The sequence below is a fragment of the Dendropsophus ebraccatus genome, chromosome 1 (assembly GCF_027789765.1).
Source record: "Dendropsophus ebraccatus isolate aDenEbr1 chromosome 1, aDenEbr1.pat, whole genome shotgun sequence".
Taxonomy (NCBI): domain Eukaryota; kingdom Metazoa; phylum Chordata; class Amphibia; order Anura; family Hylidae; genus Dendropsophus; species Dendropsophus ebraccatus.
This window is the reverse complement of record NC_091454.1, coordinates 93,924,205-93,943,045: the sequence shown is the minus strand read 5'-3', so window position 1 is coordinate 93,943,045 and position 18,841 is coordinate 93,924,205. Positions and strand designations below refer to the sequence as shown.

The 18,841-nt window shown below is 45.6% G+C and overlaps 1 protein-coding gene across 2 annotated transcripts in view; it reads right to left on the bottom strand.

The window, feature by feature from the left end:
• Positions 1 to 18,841, bottom strand: part of CCDC107 (coiled-coil domain containing 107) — a 23,291-nt gene extending 4,450 nt beyond the window's left edge. Inside the window, exons 1-6 of one of the 2 annotated variants that reach the window (XM_069975328.1) lie at positions 18,430 to 18,838; positions 14,416 to 14,597; positions 11,463 to 11,529; positions 7,744 to 7,834; positions 4,429 to 4,538; positions 2,873 to 3,316 (exon numbers count right to left, since the gene is read on the bottom strand). In XM_069975328.1, the coding sequence (XP_069831429.1) occupies positions 3,042 to 3,316; positions 4,429 to 4,538; positions 7,744 to 7,834; positions 11,463 to 11,529; positions 14,416 to 14,597; positions 18,430 to 18,655 (951 nt within the window). In that variant the 5' untranslated portion in view covers positions 18,656 to 18,838 and the 3' untranslated portion in view covers positions 2,873 to 3,041. Of the gene's footprint in view, positions 1 to 2,872; positions 3,317 to 4,428; positions 4,539 to 7,743; positions 7,835 to 11,462; positions 11,530 to 14,415; positions 14,598 to 18,429 lie in introns of those variants that run through there. The other variant, XM_069975338.1, reaches the window with a different exon arrangement.

Here is an 18,841-nt window from a genome sequence, read left to right as displayed (position 1 = left end):
AATCCTGCAGGTGGGCGGTCCTCTTATAAAACAAGCTGTGGTACAAACCTGCCAGAAGCTTAATAAACTGCATTAAAAAACACTTACAATGCAGCCTATGGTGCTTCCACCAGGTCCATTCAGTGCTTCCATTGAAAGAGAATGTACCCTAATCTGTCCAAATGCATAAAAGTTGCAGTGCTGCAAATTTTTTTTTTTAATGGGGGGGGGGGGGGGGGGGGGGGGGCTAAAATTGGAACAAAAAAAAAGCTGTGTACATAGTCTAACTGAACTTTAAAAAAAAAAAAAAAAAAAACTACTTGGGGTACTACAACCTTTAAAAATAGTCACAAAATAGTCAAAAAAAAAAAAATGACCAAATAAAATATTGACAAAACGTCTGTGTGCGACTCCTGACAATCATTCAAAGTTGGATGGGATGGAATAAAAAAAAAATATATATATCCTAAGATGATAAGAAGGAAAATACTAAAAGTACAGACTAGATGGATTAAGTGGTCTTTTTCTGCCGTCAATCTTCTATGTAAAATGTTGGGGACCACCTCTTCTAGGGGTCTATAGGATTTACAAAACACCATTCCTGGACACAGTAGTTGTAGCACTGCAGCTAAAAGAACAACAAAAGCACCCCAAAATATGTACATATACAACCATTTGAGCAAGAGGCATTTGGCTTATGTAGCATGGTTTTTTTTCCTAGAATGACTCTGAGGCAATGTGCTGCATTTGTCAAGCATCTTGAACTATTAGTACAGTGGAACCTCAATACATCCCTTGATCACTGTTAAAATATACCACAATAACTCTATACAAGGAAAAAAAGCTCACCAGTAAACACAGTCCGGAATGATGAACGGACCATTTTCAGATTAGCAAATATGGGGAAAAGAATCCTAGGGCCCCAGAAGTAGTAAAAACGTCAAATTTATTTACAACATGTTAAAAAAACAACAAAAAAAAAAGCATTGGTTAGGACAGAAAAAAAACAATGTGTTTCAGAGTCAATCAAGTAGAATGGTGTAATGTGTATATAGGGAATACACAGGTGCAACAATCAATTACTAAGTAGACAAACCTTGGAGGGGACAGCGAACAAGTAACATCCCCCCCCCCCACACATGAACAGTAATAAATATGATAATAAAACATAATCTTACTGAAAACACTGATAAATATATATGCTTGATCGTTTTTTTTAGGTTTCGTCCCCTTGGGGATCTTGTATCTAAGAGGGGTATCCAGCGAGTCTCCCTTCAATGTGGCTGGTGAGTCCAGTCTAGTCCCTGCCTCTCCTGGTCTCTCCACTTGTTTATGGCACAGACTTTGAGTGAAGATAAATTTCATTGATGGCTTTCAACAAAGCCGAAGAGAGTCCTCTGAAGGATGAATCTGGAGGCAGCAGACACATCTGAAATATGCTCTGCTATCCTGTTTTTCAATTTGTGAGAAGTACAACCCACATACTGTAGGGAGCAGTGCACAGCTTGTAGGGGATATTTCAGATGTGTCTGCTACCTCCACATTCGTCTTTCATAGGACTCACTTTGGTGGAACGCCATCAAGGAAATTTATCTTCACTCAAAGTATGTGCCATTGAACAAGTGGAGAGACCTAGGAGAGGCAGGGACTGGATACTCCTCTCAGATATGAGTTCCCCTCGGGGGGCTTAACCAAAAACTGATCTTGCATATATTTATCCTTGTTTACAGTAGGATTATGTTTTGCAATCATATTTATAACACTAAAGTGGAGGAGGGTTTACTTGTTCTATGTCCCCTCCCATGTTTGTCTACTTAACTGATTGTTGCAGCTGTGTACAACCTATTTAAACATGTAATGCTGTGTTTACACGGAACAATTATCGTTCTAATTTTCATGATAACGATTGCATTTGAGTGATAATCGGCTCGTGTAAACGCAATGAACAATCAAGCGACAAGCGAGAAATCGTTCATTTTGATCTTTCAACATGTTCTCAAATTGTTGGCTAAAAATTTGCAGATCACTACTTGTAAACAGTCTTTCACCGATTTACCCTATGTGTGAGATAGGCTTAAGCGATCTTAAAACAATCGCAATAACGAATTTTCATAACGATATATCGTTCCGTCTAAACACTGATAGTTATTAAAAAACAAATCGGTAATTGTTTGGGCAATTATTGCTCCGTGTAAACGCAGCATTACTCACTCCATTGTACTCAAGCCATGATTAAGGAGCTTGACTCCAAAACACATCTTTTTTTCTGTCCTAACATGTTGGAAATAAATTTTTGACGTTTGTACTACTTCTGGAGCCAGAGGATTTTTTTTTCTGCCACGATGTTGCTATGCTGCAGTGTATTTATGCCTTTTACTTTTACACTTTTACAGTAAGAGAGAAAAAAAAAAAAAAGTCTGTGCAAAACCTAGAGAGTTTACAGTCACTACTAGACATGAGCGAATTTAGAGTGATAATGAAGCAAATCGCTTTATTTCTGCAATCCTCTCATCAGCCCTGCTGCCATTAAACTGACTGCTGCTCCCCCCTGGGTGCCTGGAAAAAGCTGGATCCAGTCCTGGAAAAATGGGAGAAGTTTCCTAAGACTGGATCCAGCTTTTCCCAGCACCCAGGGAGGAGTGGCAGTCAGTTAAATGGCAGCAGGCTGATAAGCGATTTGCTTCATTATTACTCTAAATTCGCTCATCTCTAGTCACTACTGACCAGGGGACAGGGTCAGGGCCAGCTAGATCAGATGGAATTATTTTCTGAATAATGCTGAGTGCATTCTCTTTGGTATGTTGGTTTTAGGGCTGATGTATTACTGTTAAAAGGATATGCCATAAGTGCCTGGTCACTATGCATTAACATGAATTAAAAGAAGAGCTAACACTTTGGTGATTACATAATATATAAATTCATCTTGTTGCATATTTTCTTGATTCTACCATTTCATAGAATACGTATTTCAGAGTTCTGGATAATCATAATCTAAGACGTGAAATCTGAATACATAAACAGTACATAGGAGTAAGGCATTGTGTTATAGTTCAGTCTTTATCTCAGTCTTTTACATTGCGTTTTCTCAACCCGTCAGATGTATGACTTGGTGGGATGTGCTGCTCATCAAGCTGGAAACTGTCTTCTTCACAATTAGACAATCCTGGCTGAGCAGCTGTCTCTCCTGAAACTAGGTTGTGTGCAGGCAAATCAACATCCTCCCTATCAAGCATTGAAATGTCCATTTCATTTTCTTCATCTTTTTCGGGAATTTCAGGATTCTGAATCGTAAATGCATGTATGAGATCTTCAAGTGTATCTTCCCTGGACTCATTTCCTGTCAAAATGACAGATTAGGTTAGCGGCTACTACTGTGCATATGGCTCATAGGTAGGCATTATAAAAGTCACAAAATCCACTCTAGTCAAGCAGTGTCTCCTGTCTTTTAGGGTATAGTGACTGCTCAGGAAGTATGCAATCACAATGAAGAAGGTAGCGGCACTCACCCTTAAGTAATGAAGATGTTTTATTTCAAGGTTTAAAGCAGACAACATGTGGGTGCATTCCACTAAGCAATGACCATTTCGCAGCTTGTGCTTCTCCCGGCTCACAAGTTGCTCCACGGCACCAGGCACTGCATATCTATCTATCTTAGATATCTAACTGTTGTTCTTTTCCTATAGGGCCAGGGATGAGAACATTCATTCTAAATGCAGTTATAAAATCTTCAGCTTAATTCATATATAAATGAGGGGGTTTGCACACTAGGGGCAAGACTACAGCCCTCTTAACAAATCTGCCCCGTGTGCCGATCCCCCCTCATAAATATTCAGAGAGAGGTCACTGCAGAGTACTACCTTAATATTCATGAGGAGGGATGGGCAGGCTTGAGGGGCACATGTGCCATCCCCAGATGATTGGTGGTGCTGAGAATGAGAGTATTTGAATGTGTTGTTAGTTTTCCTTTAGGATCACCACATGTAATGTGAAGTCTAAGCTCAAGTGGTGTAAGACATGCTGCTACCGGACTAGAGAGCAGCAGAAAAGTGTTCTCCGGAGGGATAAATCAAGCTTTGCAGTCTGATGGATGATTCTGATAATGACAGATCGAATCATCCCCTAGAGGATACCATCTACAGAAATGAATAGTGTGGTGAAGTACAGATATTATTGGACTGTTCTTCAGGGTTCTGGGTAATTTATTGCCTCGGCATACAAAGATATTTCAGACAGTTGCATGCCTTAAACTTTTTGGGGTCATTCCTGTTTTAGCATGTGTCCCTATGCGCAAAGGGAAGCCCATAGATACATGGTTTGATGAGTATGGAATGCTGATGAGCCAGGCCCACTCACCTGACATCAGTGTCTGACCTCACAAATGCTCTTTTCAACAATACATTTATCTGTAGAATCCAGACTGTTAAGTTGTGGACATTTATAGACCTTTACCTGAGTTATTAAAAGTGGTTTTATCCATTCCGCTTTTCTTCATTAACTGTCTGATAGACTGTAGCTGATTCATGATTTCATCTTTCTGCTCACTGGCCAAGTTATTAACACTAAAGGTAAGAAGAAATACATAGAGCATCATCAACTTCAATTATAAACAGGAGAACATCGGTGAAAATGTAGATTTCAGTTAGAGACCTGGGTAAACTGTGGAAATGCTGCATGGCAACATGAGATAGGACTGGAGCTTGTGAGCAGTGAATTCATAATCTGTGAGGTAGCATTGACATGATGGTCCCATCAGTTTTTTTCTTTACAGGGCTACTTTTGTCCAGGGGCTGCATCTAGTTTGGCAGTTCAGCTTTACCATTACTTATTATGTTTACATTTTTAGTGCCTTTTAGGTCAAATTTCCTATAACAGCTTAGGTTACTGCTTCTCAATTCGCAATAATGAAAGAAAAAAAAAAAGAAAAAGAAATGTGCAGGCTTGTAGTGCTTACTACCTGCATCGATGCTGGTGGCTTATTTTCAAATTCTGCCCCTCCTGGCCCAGTAATAGCCTCCTTTCCCTGGCAGTTCTCAAAAATGGAATGGGCATTCCCTTTGCTGGTATGACACACACCCTTAGGCTATGTTCCCACACAGTATTTTGCAACCAAAACCAGAAGTGGATTGAAAACACAGAAAGGCTATGTTCACGCACTGTTAAAACTGAGTGGACGGCAGCCATTTAATGGCAAATAACCACTGGCATAGCTACCATGGGGGCAGGGTATGCAGTCGCTATGGGGCTCGAGGGGGCAGGGAAAACAAGTGTCCTAATGGTGAGTGCTGAGTGCAACAGTGCGATGTGCTAACACCCCCGAACTGTCACAGTGCGATCTGCCGGCAAATTCCCCTCCCCCCCCCGGACTGTGACAGGACGATCCGCCGACAACTTTGCCTGGCAGCGCTGTGACTGCTAATAACTCTCCTATTCTCTCCCAGCCTGGGAGAAAATAAAAAACTGTAACTGTAACCTGTCCCCGGTCCCAGCAGCTCCTCTCCCGGCAGAGCGCGCACTCTTGTCATCCTCTTGTCATCCGGTGCGGGCAGCTGGGGACAGAGACACTGACTGTGCTGGGTGTCCCTGCAGCCTCTATAATTCATGATAGAGGCTGCAGGACACTTCAGGCAGAGGTATTGGGGGGGGGGGGATTGGATACTATATGGGCACTATATGGGACCCTATTGGGAAGATTGGCTACCGTATGGAGTGCTATGGCGGGGATTGGCTACCATATGAGGCACTATGGGGGGCCTTACAACTATATGGGGCACTATTGGGGGAGTAACTACTATATGGGGCAGTACAGGAAGGAGTTAGCTACCATATTGGGCACTAATGAGAGAATTAAAAACTATAGTATATAGGGCACTATTGGGGGACTAACTACAATAACTACAATATAATCTTTTTCTCTCCCTACCCCACCCTGCAGCTTGCATCCTCCATCTATGACCTGCTGCCTGTTGTGCTTAGATAAGGCTAGGTTCACACTGCGTTTTCAGCATCCGTTTAACGCATCCGTTTTTTGCAAAAAACGCATGAAAAACGGATTGCAAAAAACGGATTCATTTGTGTGCATCCGTTTTTCCATTGACTTCCATTATAAAAAAAACGGATCCGTTTTTTTTGGCGGACCAAAACGGACCAAAAAAACGTTGCTGACCCTATTTTTCTGGACGTTAAAAAAACCGGATCCGTTAAACGGATGCTGAAAACGCAGTGTGAACTTAGCCTAACCTGCTGGGAAGACCTGCGATAGAGGCAGGGTAGGCGGTTGATAAGAGCCTCTTATATGCTGTGCTTCGTGTTGTGCATAGGGGAGGGGGGGGCCTTACAGCTTTTCTTGCTATGGGGCCCTCTGAATCCTAGCTACACCCCTGCAAATAACTGCCATTATTTTAAAACAACGGCCATCATTATTGCTACAGGCAATAGCAATTGCCAAAATCCGGCAGCCTGGGAGGCCTAGCAGAGCTGGCATGGGAGATTGATCTGTAAAGCGCATAAAATTACAGTCTTGGTAAATCCACCCCTCCCACTTTGTGTTACTTTATTAGGAGCCAATAAAAGCAGTGTGCTAATCCTTATTTATAACTCAATATAGTTGTATTCATAATTTTAAAAGATAGTTAGCTCTAGTGATCTGATTAATTGAATCTTTGTAAAATGGCCAAAATGGCTTCCTACACTGTTCTAGGGTACATGTACAGATTAAAGCAACTCTGTACCCACAATCTGACCCCCCCCCCCCCCAAACCACTTGTACCTTCGGATAGCTGCTTTTAATCCAAGATTTGTCTTGCAGTCCGTTTGGCAGGTAATGCCGTTATTGTCATAAAAAATTACTTTTAAAATTGCAGCCCCGTGCCCTACGGGCGTATCTGTGCCCTAACTTTGCACCACTCCTCTGTCCCTCCTCCCCACCCTCTTCATCATTAGGAATGTTCCAGGCAGATTGCCTCCTATTCCCCACCTGTGTTACCACAGCACATGGGCTGGATCATTAAGACACCTGTGCAATGTTTAGCATGGAGAAAATGTTTCAGTGGCATTCCTAATGATGAAGAGGGACGGAGGGGTGGTGCAAAATTAGGGCACAGATACTCCCGTAGGGCACGGGGCTGAAATTTTAAAATACATTTTTTATGACAATAACTGCATCACCTGCCAAACGGACCCCAGGACAGATCTTGGATTAAAAGCAGCTAGCTGAAGGTACAAGTGGTTTGGGGGGGTCAGATTGTGGGTACAGAGTCGCTTTAAAGGGGTAATCCAGCGAAAGTCTTTTTCTTTCAAATCAACTGGTGTCAGAAAGTTATAAAGATTTGTAATTTACTTTCATTAAAAAAATCTGTCATGCAGGAAAGGTTTTATTTTCAGTCTGACACAGCGCTCTTATAGAGGCTCTCATATAGAAAACCTCCCCTGCTCTGGACAGTTCTTGTCTCGGCCAGAGATGTCAGCAGAGAGCACTGTGTCAGACTGAAAATAAAACATTCCCTGCATGACATTCATATAAGTAAAGGAAGATTTGAGATTTTTTTAATAGAAGTAAATTACAAATCCATATAACTTGTTGACACCTGTTGATTTAAAAGAAAAAGATTTTTGCTGGACAACCCCTTTAAATTTGGCTAGGAAGACCATACTATCAGTGCAAACAATCGTCACCCCTAACCAAGTGATGTCTAATAAAAGGAGGTCTTACTACACTACAGCCATTGCAATACGTTGACTGTCTCAATATAATATAGCATTACTTACCAATTGGATAGTGGATCAAGTTGGGTAAGTAAAGAATTTAGCATTTTCTCTGTTTGGGACAAATGTTTTTCTAGCTCCAAAAGCTGACTTTCTGAATTCAAAGAAAAAACAGCATCAACCAAAGTAGGTTATTCATAGTTTCATGGTTTATTAGTCAGTATAAAGTCTTAGGCCGAGTTCACACTACGTAAAAAAACATGGCCGTATTTCATATTAATGGCCGCAGTTGCGCAAACAATGGCCGTTATTTTGCAAATAACAGCCGTTGTTTGCGCAACTACGGCCGTTAGTATGAAATACGGCCGTGTTTTTTACATGGTGTGAACCCGGGCTTAAGATGCTTTTGAGTTATTAAAAACCAATAATAATTTCTTTTAGGGTCAGATGGACACAGCCCTGAATGCAAGCAAGGGACAGATCACTACGTAACTAGGCAGATTTGCCATTTAATAATCTGGAAATGGTCACTGACAAACAACGTGACTTTCAGTGATAGCTATATGGGTGGTCATCTAGCTTTCCATTGAACTGATATAGGAAAGAAACAATTGAAAATGATTCAGTGAAATACACTAGTTAGCTAGTTAAGGGTATGTTTACAAGTTGCGGATCTGCTGGGGATTTTAAAGAAATTGACTCGTTTTCATCTGGACATTTTCATTACATACACTGGTCAAACCCCCCCACCCCCCACAGGAACCATATGGTGATGGTCTTAGATAAATCTAGGAGTAGCAACTTGAATGGGCTGCAGGTACTAACCTCATGCTACCAGTCGTGACAAGGACACTTGAAGAAAACAACACTAGAGAAAAATCAGTCAGGAATAATAATGCCCATGTCCTCACAACTGGAGTCAGAATGTGGCACCAGGAGCACATAGAGATGAGCGAACCTAGAGCACACTAGAATGCTCGGCATTTGATTATCTGTGGCTAAAGAAGTTGGATGCAGTCACGGGTAATCAGGTTCAGATGAACCCAAGCGTGCTCGAGAATCGCTCATTTCTAGTTATTGGCCAGCTTGACAGGATCTGTAATGTAGACTCAATATGGAACTACTTTTGTATGTGTGATGGGTGTACAGTGACTAAGGGCCCTATTCAACAGGAACGATAATCGGCCCCATTTGGCCCGATGCGGCCGATTATCGCTCGGTGGAATAGAGAGAACGATCAGCCGATGATTGTGTCATCGGCTAATTGTTCATTTAGGGCCAGACCTAAAATCATCGTTCCCCCACCGCGCATCGCTACGGTGGAATAGCGGTGCGCGCGACCGACGATTTGAGAAGCACAATACATTACCTGTCAGTTCTTCTCCTCCGCTCAGTCTTCCTCCCCGGGTCCCACGCGCTCTAGCTGCAGAGTGGCCTGTCAGCTGACGCAGCGCTCAGCCAATCACAGGCCGGGACCGCCGCAGCCTGTGATTGGCTGAGTGGCCTGTCAGCTGACAGGCCATTCTGAAGCCAGAGCACGCGGGACTCGGGGAGGAAGACGGAGCGGAGGAGAAGAACTGACAGGTAATGTATGCTGCAAGGACATCGGTAACGATGTCCCTGCAGCCCTCGCTCAACGATCATGGGCCGTGGAATAGGCCCAGTAAACGAGCGGCCATCTAGCAGATCAGCGCTCGTTTACATAGTTGATCGGGCCCTCCTCGGCCCGTGGAATAGGACCCTAAGATCCCCAGTTGTGTCAGATTTGCCTATGCATACGACATAACGTTTTTGTGCAACTAGTTTTCCATCTCTGCCAAGGATTCTTCCAGCATAAAGAATAAGCATTTCTCCTACAGTATTGTAGCTTCTCACATGATTCTGCACAACTCCTACACCAGATACTGAAAGCCATATAATGGGACCAGCAGCACATTTATCCATCGGGTAATGGGTTTCAGGGCACTTCATTGACCCCTGTTCAAAGTAGCAGTGTGATTCCATCCATCACAGTATTGATGCAGTTATCTTTATAGCACTTCCTGCATAAACTAAAACACTGCAGCTGTCACTAAGTTTTGAATATAAAGCCAGGAACAGACCATAAATGGAGGAAATGTATTAAAGGGGTTATCCAGTGAAAATCTTTTTCTTTTAAATCAACTGATATCAGAAAGTTATATAGATTTGTAATTTATTTCTATTAAAAAATCTCAATTCTTCCCATACTTATTAGCTGCTGTATGTCCTGCAGGAAATGTTTTTTTATTTTTTTAGTCTGACAGTGCTTTCTGCTGACATCTCTGTCTCTGTTTTCTATAAATCCCTATAGAAAGCCTCTCCTTCTCTAGAGAGTTCCTGTCTTGGCCAGAGATGTCAGCAGAGAGCACTGTGTCAGACTGAAAATAAAACAGTTCCTGCATGACATACAGCAGCTGATAAGTATGGGAAGACTTGGGATTTTTTAAACTGTATAAAAAAAAAAAATCTATATAACTTTCTGACACCAGTTGATTTAAAAAAAAAAAAAAAAGAAGATTTTCGCTGGACAACCCATTTAAGGAAAGACTGAAGCTGTATCTCCACATTTCCCCTAACAGATGCATTTAAAAGGGGGCATCCCTTGCAGTCTCCAATGGCCATGCGGTGTTGCCGTAAGTCCCAGCAACATTGTGCAGGGCATGGTTTGAAATGCATTCATGGACGCAGTGTGCATATGCGTGTAATGTGAAGACGCAGCATGCATCCATATGGTAACACAGCCTTAAGGCCGTATTACCTGGCCCAATGTTCCGGGGGAAGCCAGCACCTACCTGTCAGCTCAGCACTTGCTTCCCTCTTGTTCCCCAGTCGCTGGCTGTGTTATTACATACACAGACAGCGAGAAGGGAGAAGCAGGCTCCCAATGAAGTCAGCGGCAGCAGGAGCAGCAGTAGCAGACCAATGCTGCACAAATTGGGATCTTTTAACATTTTGAAAGACAATGATCAGCCGCCATTGTGCATGTCAGCTGATCGTGACTTTTTAACATGTCCTATTACACTAAACGATTATCAGCCTGCACGCTCAGTCAGTCCGATGATCCTTTAGTGTAATAGGGCCTTACAGCCCGATGACTTTATGTAAGTGACTGCAAATCTGCTAGAGCCTTACTGAGCCTATTACACGGCTTGATAATTGTGCAGCAAGGGCTGCACAGACACACTTGGTGATGCCCTTTGCCTTAATTAGAGAAAATAATAAAGTTATACATACCTCTCTGCGGCCCCTGATGTCCTGCTAGCTTCAGCCCACTCCCCACAGTGTCTGAAGAGACAGGCCCCTTGGCCAATCACTGGGACACTACCACGGCCAGAGATTGGCTGAGCAGCCTGTCACTTCAGACACTGTGGATAGCAGGCAGAAGCTAGCAGGATATCAGGGAGCATTGAGCGGTATTTTTTCTTTACACTTCATCAGCTGTTTTAGATCAGATTTTAGTGCTTTTAGTCCGGACCTAAAGACACTTAATGATCGTTGTCTTTGGATGATCTGTGTATTTATTACACAGAGCGATGATCTGCAGATTCTGTTTGATTCTGCAGATTATCACTCTGTATAATAATGTTCTTAGACTACTCCTTTTTTCAAATGAATGCCGGGCTTGGAATTCAACAATTGCAATGTGTGAACACACCCTTAACTTTATACTCTAGCTCTAGAGTCTCACCCACACAAAGTGACCTTTTTTTATAAGGGCTAACCAGGAAAATATTACACTTTAGAACTATATCATACGGTACCGGTCTGCTTTGTTTTCTTCTCATCATCTTTGGAGACTTGGGATCTATTCTTCTCATTTGACTTAACCTTTATAAAAAAAAAAAAAAGAAATACATTCAAGCAGACAAAGCAACAAAAATTATATAAATCTCTTAATGCATTCCTGCTGATAATGTACTATACGGCTCTTTTCAAACTACTCTTGTGGTTTCTATCACAAATGGAAATGCGAGATCAATTGCATGACAAAGAAGTGATCAACAAAACCTGACAAATTTATAATGGAGTCCATAGGATTTCCTTGCAATGTCCATTTTTCTGATGGGAAGCATATCACATATTGAGCTATTCTTCGCCTCACATAGGATGGACTGTGCAGAAACAGGATAGGCTACCACGATGTAAGTATTTAGGGGGGGGGGAAATATTCTCAAAGAGTTTAAAGCAAACATACCACGCACCTGTGCTGAATGCCATTGTATAGGCATTGAGGTGAGCATCAGTTTTTGTTACTTTATAACAACTTTGGCTAATAACCAGACAATCCATTAAAGAGTTGGAATCCCATACACAACCCGAGGACAGATGTAGTGCTGTTTCTTTGAAGAAAGCAGATAAATCTTTCTAATGCTGCGTTTACACGAAACGATTATCGTGCGAATTCGCATGATAACGATCGAATTCGAACGATAATCGTACGTGTAAATGCTGCGAACGATCAAATGACGAACGAAAAATCGTTCATTTTGATCTTACAACATGTTCTAAAATCATCGTTCGCAAAAAATTTGCAGATCGTTCAGTGTAAACTGTCGTTCACCAATTTAACCAATGTGTGACATAGGCTTAAGCGATTGCAAAGCGAATTTCCGTACGATATATCGTACCGTCTAAACGCTGACCATTATGAAAAAAAAATCGTTACTCCGACATCGTTAATCGTACGATCGGGCCAATTATCATTTCGTGTAAACGCAGGATAATCCTGGATAATTCCTTTAACATACAGCTGTTGGTAGTTTTAATCCATGTTCATACTCCATGGGGCCGATTCTCGTCCTGGTTTATGTGTGTCATTCAGAGAATAAACCAACACCTGCTGACCTTTTATGCTATGTTCACATATGGCAGATATTTTTGCTTCAGGGGGTTCTCCCACCTGCCAAACATTCACAGAAAGTTCTCAGTGGCTGCTGGGAGTTTCAATTCAAAGGAGAGGACAAGAATGTTGAGCTAGGTGGACTGACTACACAATATTAAAAGAATGTCTGCATGGAATGATGTAATATCTGATCATTGTATGATTTCTGAGGCAGGGCTATAATCTCCTTAAAGCGACTCTGTACCCACAATCTGACCCCCCCCAAACCACTTGTACCTTCGGATAGCTGCTTTTAATCCAAGATATGTCCTGGGGTCCGTTCGGCAGGGGATGCAGTTATTGTCATAAAAACAACTTTTAATCCGGCAGCGCTGTGTCTAACGGCTGGGGCTTACATTTGTATGTGCATTAGGCTGGCACACCCTCTCTGTCCTTCCTCCCCACCCTCCTCATCATTAGGAATGCTCCAGGCAGATTGCTTCCTATTCCCCTCCTGTGTGTATAATGAACATGGGCCGGATCGTTAATACACCTGTGCAAAGCTTAAACAGCAGTAAATGTTCCTGGATCATTCCTAATGATGAGGAGGGTGGGGAGGAAGGACGGAGGGGTGGTGCCAGCCTAATGCATATAGAAATGTAAGCCCCGGCCGTTAGACACAGCGCTGCAGGATTAAAAGTTGTTTTTATGACAATAACTGCATCCCCTGCCGAACCGACCCCAGGACAGATCTTGGATTAAAAGCAGCTATCCGAAGGTACAAGTGGTTTGGGGGGGGGGGGGGGGCAGATTGTGGGTACAGAGTAGCTTTAAAGTGAATCTGTACTGCCCGACACGCTCCCCAAACCAGTGATGCGGTCCTGTTGTGCTCCTTATTAAATGCCTGGTCCCACAGTCTCTCCTAGGGCCGGTATTCAGGCTAAAAACAACTTTTAATCAAGTGTGACGTGTCAATGAGACAGGGCCTACAGCATCTGTGTTTTAAGGCTGACGAAGATGAAGATCCAGCCAGGGGCTGGATGCTGTAGGCCCTGCCTCATTGACACCATGCCACCAGAAGAAAAGTCTGTATACTGACCCCATGAGCCAGACAGACTCCAGGGCCAGGAATGCATTGAAGAACACAACAGAACGGTACCAGCGGTACACATTCACTTTTAATAATGAAATTGTGTGAAATTGGCAAAAAAAAAAAACTGAATAAAACTACATTTTTCATTCAGATCCCACTATTCTAATGCCTGTGGGGTCTGGTAGATCCTCAATTACATTAAAGGGGTTCTGTGAGGATTCAAAAAATGTTTAAAGAGAATGTACCATCAGGTACACTCTCTTTAAAATCACACATGAATCGAACAGCGCCGGCACGGGAAAGCCCGTGCCGTGGTCCTTTTTTTGAACCGCGGCCCGATTCCCGTGTATGGCGCCGTTCTATTCATGGTTATCGGGGGTAAAGCACTGAAGGCCTGCCCCCAGTGGGAGGAAACCCCCGCCCCTCCATGATGCGGCTCCATTAAAATCAAGGGAGCCGCGTCATGGAGGGGCGGGGGTTTCCTCCCACTGGGGGCGGGCCGGCCTGCTTCCAGTGCTTCACCCCCAGCCCAGTAACCATGAATAAAACAGCGCTGTAAGTGGGAACCGGCCGCGATTAAAAAAAAAAGGACCACGGCACTGGCTTCCCCGTGCCGGCGCTGTTTGATTCATGTTTGATTTTAAAGGGAGTGTACCTGATGGTATATTCTCTTTAAAAAGCTTTAGGCTGTCAGGGAATACCCACCCTACTAGCCCGCCCAATGCTTTTGTTTCACCAGCAAAATGGTACTTGGTACACACAGATGCCTTTAGTAGTAATATAGCTGAAATGCACTTACTTTAGAAAATTTGTATGCTGCAAAAAGTGCCACTCCTATAGCATAAATAGGCATAAGTGTAAATGCCATGCTGTGACCCGTCCCCTTCTTCTCCGTCTTCAGCTGTTTCTCCATCTCGCCTTTTATGTGATCGTAGTGATTTCCTTTTTCTAGCATACTTCTAGGGGAATTTCCTTGGCTCTCTAGTACAATACAGAAGCAAGAATCAGGCACTTGTAGCAAAGCTCCAGCATACTCTCCAGCCACAACAATTCCATCTCACACACAGGAAAGAATGCTGTATAATCACATCAGTGATATGTCTGCAGCACATCCAGGCTTTTCCACATCACATGCCAATTGTGGCTCTAGACATACATGAAACACTTTGCTTCCATTATTGATGTATCCAATTAAAGCTCCGTTTTGGAGTCACATTGCAGATTAGGTAATATGTAGTATTATACAGTAATATCTCTAACATTTCTAGTTGTGGCTGTGCAAATACAGCAATAGGAATAATACCAGGCAAACAACATTTTATCAATGAACTGATGGCCAGAGTACACTCCATTGACAGAATACAGGCTGCTGTAGACCCTATCTAATGGGGAGGCTGCAGCAGGGAAGGTACATTCCCTTTATTATCACATTAGATATGGTTAGTAATTCTATTGATAACATCATATTAAAGGGGAACTATCAGCAGGTTAGATGAATCTAATGCTTATAGGCATCTATTGTGCACGGGGTGCCGAGGAGGAAGGTATGTCTCTTATCTTCCTCCTCGGCGCCGTTCCCATGCTGTTAGCAGTGTAATCCTCGGCCCAGATCACTGTTAAGAGCAATGCCCTGCCCTCATCGCACTCCTTCTAATAATTATCAATGGAGTGGGCAGTGCTCCGGGCCGATGATTACACTGCTAACAGCAGGGGTCCTGCACAGAGGATGAAGGTAAGACACATACCTTCCTCCTCAGCTTCCCTGGCGCTATAGAGTGCTATTCGCAGGTTAGAGTTGTTTAACCTGCTGATAGTTCCACTTTAAGAAAATAGCTGATATATAGATTTCCTTATAAAAGATTAGGACTTCATGGTACCTTTTGGCTATCGGCATAAGGAGGTTATAGGACTATGGCAAGCTGCTGTAATGTGACTACTGATACCACATTAGTGTGCAGAGACTGACCCCCCCCCCAGAGGAGCAGCCAAGGGCCTAGACACATTATTGTGCTTTCTGAGGATGCCTGCAAGCAAATGTCCATGTCAAGAAACCCCCTTAGGGTAGTTCTCAATATAAATACATCTCAGCTATTCCTCTCCATTATCTTATGATACATCTGTAGCAAACAGTTCTAATGGGATAAAAGCTTTTCCATTTATCGGAATGACTTTCTGTTCCTGAGTAACAGGAAGAAATAGGAACAGATGCCCATGCTAATGGCTCATCCCCTCATGGTGTGTGATCAATACATTGTGGTGTGAGGTGAGGGGGGGGGGTAGGGGGGGCCTGGAATGCAGGAAAGACCTTTCTGGGGAAAATGTCGCTGCTCCCACACGGAAGACTTCTAACATGCCAGCAACGTCTACAGGGCAAATGGAAACACAGAATGCGGAACTGGAAAAGTCAGTTTTACAGTAGTTGTACAAGTAATTGTCACTGGCAGCATGACTTCTTATATGGGGCTTCGAAATCAATATATCTGTGACACAAGAACTATAGCAACCAATCACTGCTCAGCTTCCATTTTACCTCAGCTTGTTAAGGTATAAGAGCTGAGTTGTGATTGGTTGTTATGGGGGATTGTATGCCATATATTTAACAAGAACAAGTGTCATCCAGCAGAACACAGATAAAGTTTACAGCTGTTTATGTGGCAGCGGACACAGTCATCAGGGGGGGGGGGGGGGGGCAGCGGACACAGTCATCAGGGGGGGGGGCAGCGGACACAGTCATCAGGGGGGGGGGGCAGCGGACACAGTCATCAGGGGGGGGGGGCAGCGGACACAGTCATCAGGGGGGGGGGGGCAGCGGACACAGTCATCAGGGGGGGGGCAGCGGACACAGTCATCAGGGGGGGGGCAGCGGACACAGTCATCAGGGGGGGGGGGCAGCGGACACAGTCATCAGGGGGGGGGGCAGCGGACACAGTCATCAGGGGGGGGGGGCAGCGGACACAGTCATCAGGGGGGGGGGGGCAGCGGACACAGTCATCAGGAAGGGGGGCAGCGGACACAGTCATCAGGAAGTGGGGCAGCGGACACAGTCATCAGGAAGGGGGGCAGCGGACACAGTCATCAGGAAGGGGGGCAGCGGACACAGTCATCAGGAGGGGGGGCAGCGGATACAGTCATCAGGAGGGGGGGCAGTGGATACAGTCATCAGGAGGGGGGGAAGTGGATACAGTCATCAGGAGGGGGGGCAGTGGATACAGTCATCAGGAGGGGGGGCAGTGGATACAGTCATCAGGAGGGGGGGCAGTGGATACAGTCATCAGGAGGGGGGGCAGTGGATACAGTCATCAGGAGGGGGGCAGTGGATACAGTCATCAGGAGGGGGGCAGTGGATACAGTCATCAGGAGGGGGGGCAGTGGATACAGTCATCAGGAGGGGGGGAAGTGGATACAGTCATCAGGAGGGGGGGAAGTGGATACAGTCATCAGGAGGGGGGGCAGTGGATACAGTCATCAGGAGGGGGGGCAGTAGATACAGTCATCAGGAGGGGGGGCAGTGGATACAGTCATCAGGAGGGGGGGGCAGTGGATACAGTCATCAGGAGGGGGGGGCAGTGGATACAGTCATCAGGAGGGGGGGGGCAGTGGATACAGTCATCAGGAGGGGGGGGGCAGTGGATACAGTCATCAGGAGGGGGGGGCAGTGGATACAGTCATCAGGAGGGGGGGGGGCAGTGGATACAGTCATCAGGAGGGGGGGGGGCAGTGGATACAGTCATCAGGAGGGGGGGCAGTGGATACAGTCATCAGGAGGGGGGGGGGGCAGTGGATACAGTCATCAGGAGGGGGGGGCAGTGGATACAGTCATCAGGGGGGGGGCAGTGGATACAGTCATCAGGAGGGGGGGGCAGTGGATACAGTCATCAGGAGGGGGGGGGCAGTGGATACAGTCATCAGGAGGGGGGGGCAGTGGATACAGTCATCAGGAGGGGGGGGCAGTGGATACAGTCATCAGGAGGGGGGGGGCAGTGGATACAGTCATCAGGAGGGGGGGGGGCAGTGGATACAGTCATCAGGAGGGGGGGGCAGTGGATACAGTCATCAGGAGGGGGGGGCAGTGGATACAGTCATCAGGAGGGGGGGCAGTGGATACAGTCATCAGGGGGGGGCAGTGGATACAGTCATCAGGGGGGGGGGCAGTGGATACAGTCATCAGGGGGGGGGCAGCGGACACAGTCATCAGGGGGGGCAGTGGATACAGTCATCAGGAGGGGGGGCAGTGGATACAGTCATCAGGGGGGGGGGGCAGTGGATACAGTCATCAGGAGGGGGGGGGCAGTGGATACAGTCATCAGGAGGGGGGGGCAGTGGATACAGTCATCGGGGGGGGGGGCAGTGGATACAGTCATCAGGAGGGGGGGGCAGTGGATACAGTCATCAGGAGGGGGGGCAGTGGATACAGTCATCAGGAGGGGGGGCAGTGGATACAGTCATCAGGAGAGGGGGGGCAGTGGATACAGTCATCAGGAGGGGGGGGCAGTGGATACAGTCATCAGGAGGGGGGGGCAGTGGATACAGTCATCAGGGGGGGGGGCAGTGGATACAGTCATCAGGAGGGGGGCAGTGGATACAGTCATCAGGAGGGGGGGGCAGTGGATACAGTCATCAGGGGGGGGGGGCAGTGGATACAGTCATCAGGAGGGGGGGGCAGTGGATACAGTCATCAGGAGGGGGGGCAGTGGACAGTAAGAACAGCCAATGAGATGTGACAGTGAGGGGAGTGAGCAGTCCTGCAGGTCAGTGACACCATGCCAGAGACCATAGGCTGCCGTGTACACGTCTTCCTCCCGGCCCCGGTTACCTCTGGGTGAGGGGCGGCCATGCGGGGGCATCCTCCTGGGCTCCTGCTTGCCCGGCTCTCTCACCGCCCCCCCGAACATCCTGGGCAGCAGGAAGCAGGCGCACATCGCCAGGGACAGGGCCAGCAGTAAGTGCTGGGAGCTGGAGAGCACCATGATGTCTGCACCGGCTGGAGCGGACACCCTGACACCGGACGGGGGATTTCCCCGCCTCGCACGCACACTCATTGGCTCCCCACAGTGACGTGTCTATATATCAGGGATGTATGTGTTCATGTATGTATGAGCGGTGCACCGGGACCGGATCTACCACAACACGTAACATAGCACTGACACCGGCCATAACCGCAGATGACACGGCTTACATCACCCGTACACAGAGCTACGTGTAAAACCTAACATCTGGCTAGGAAG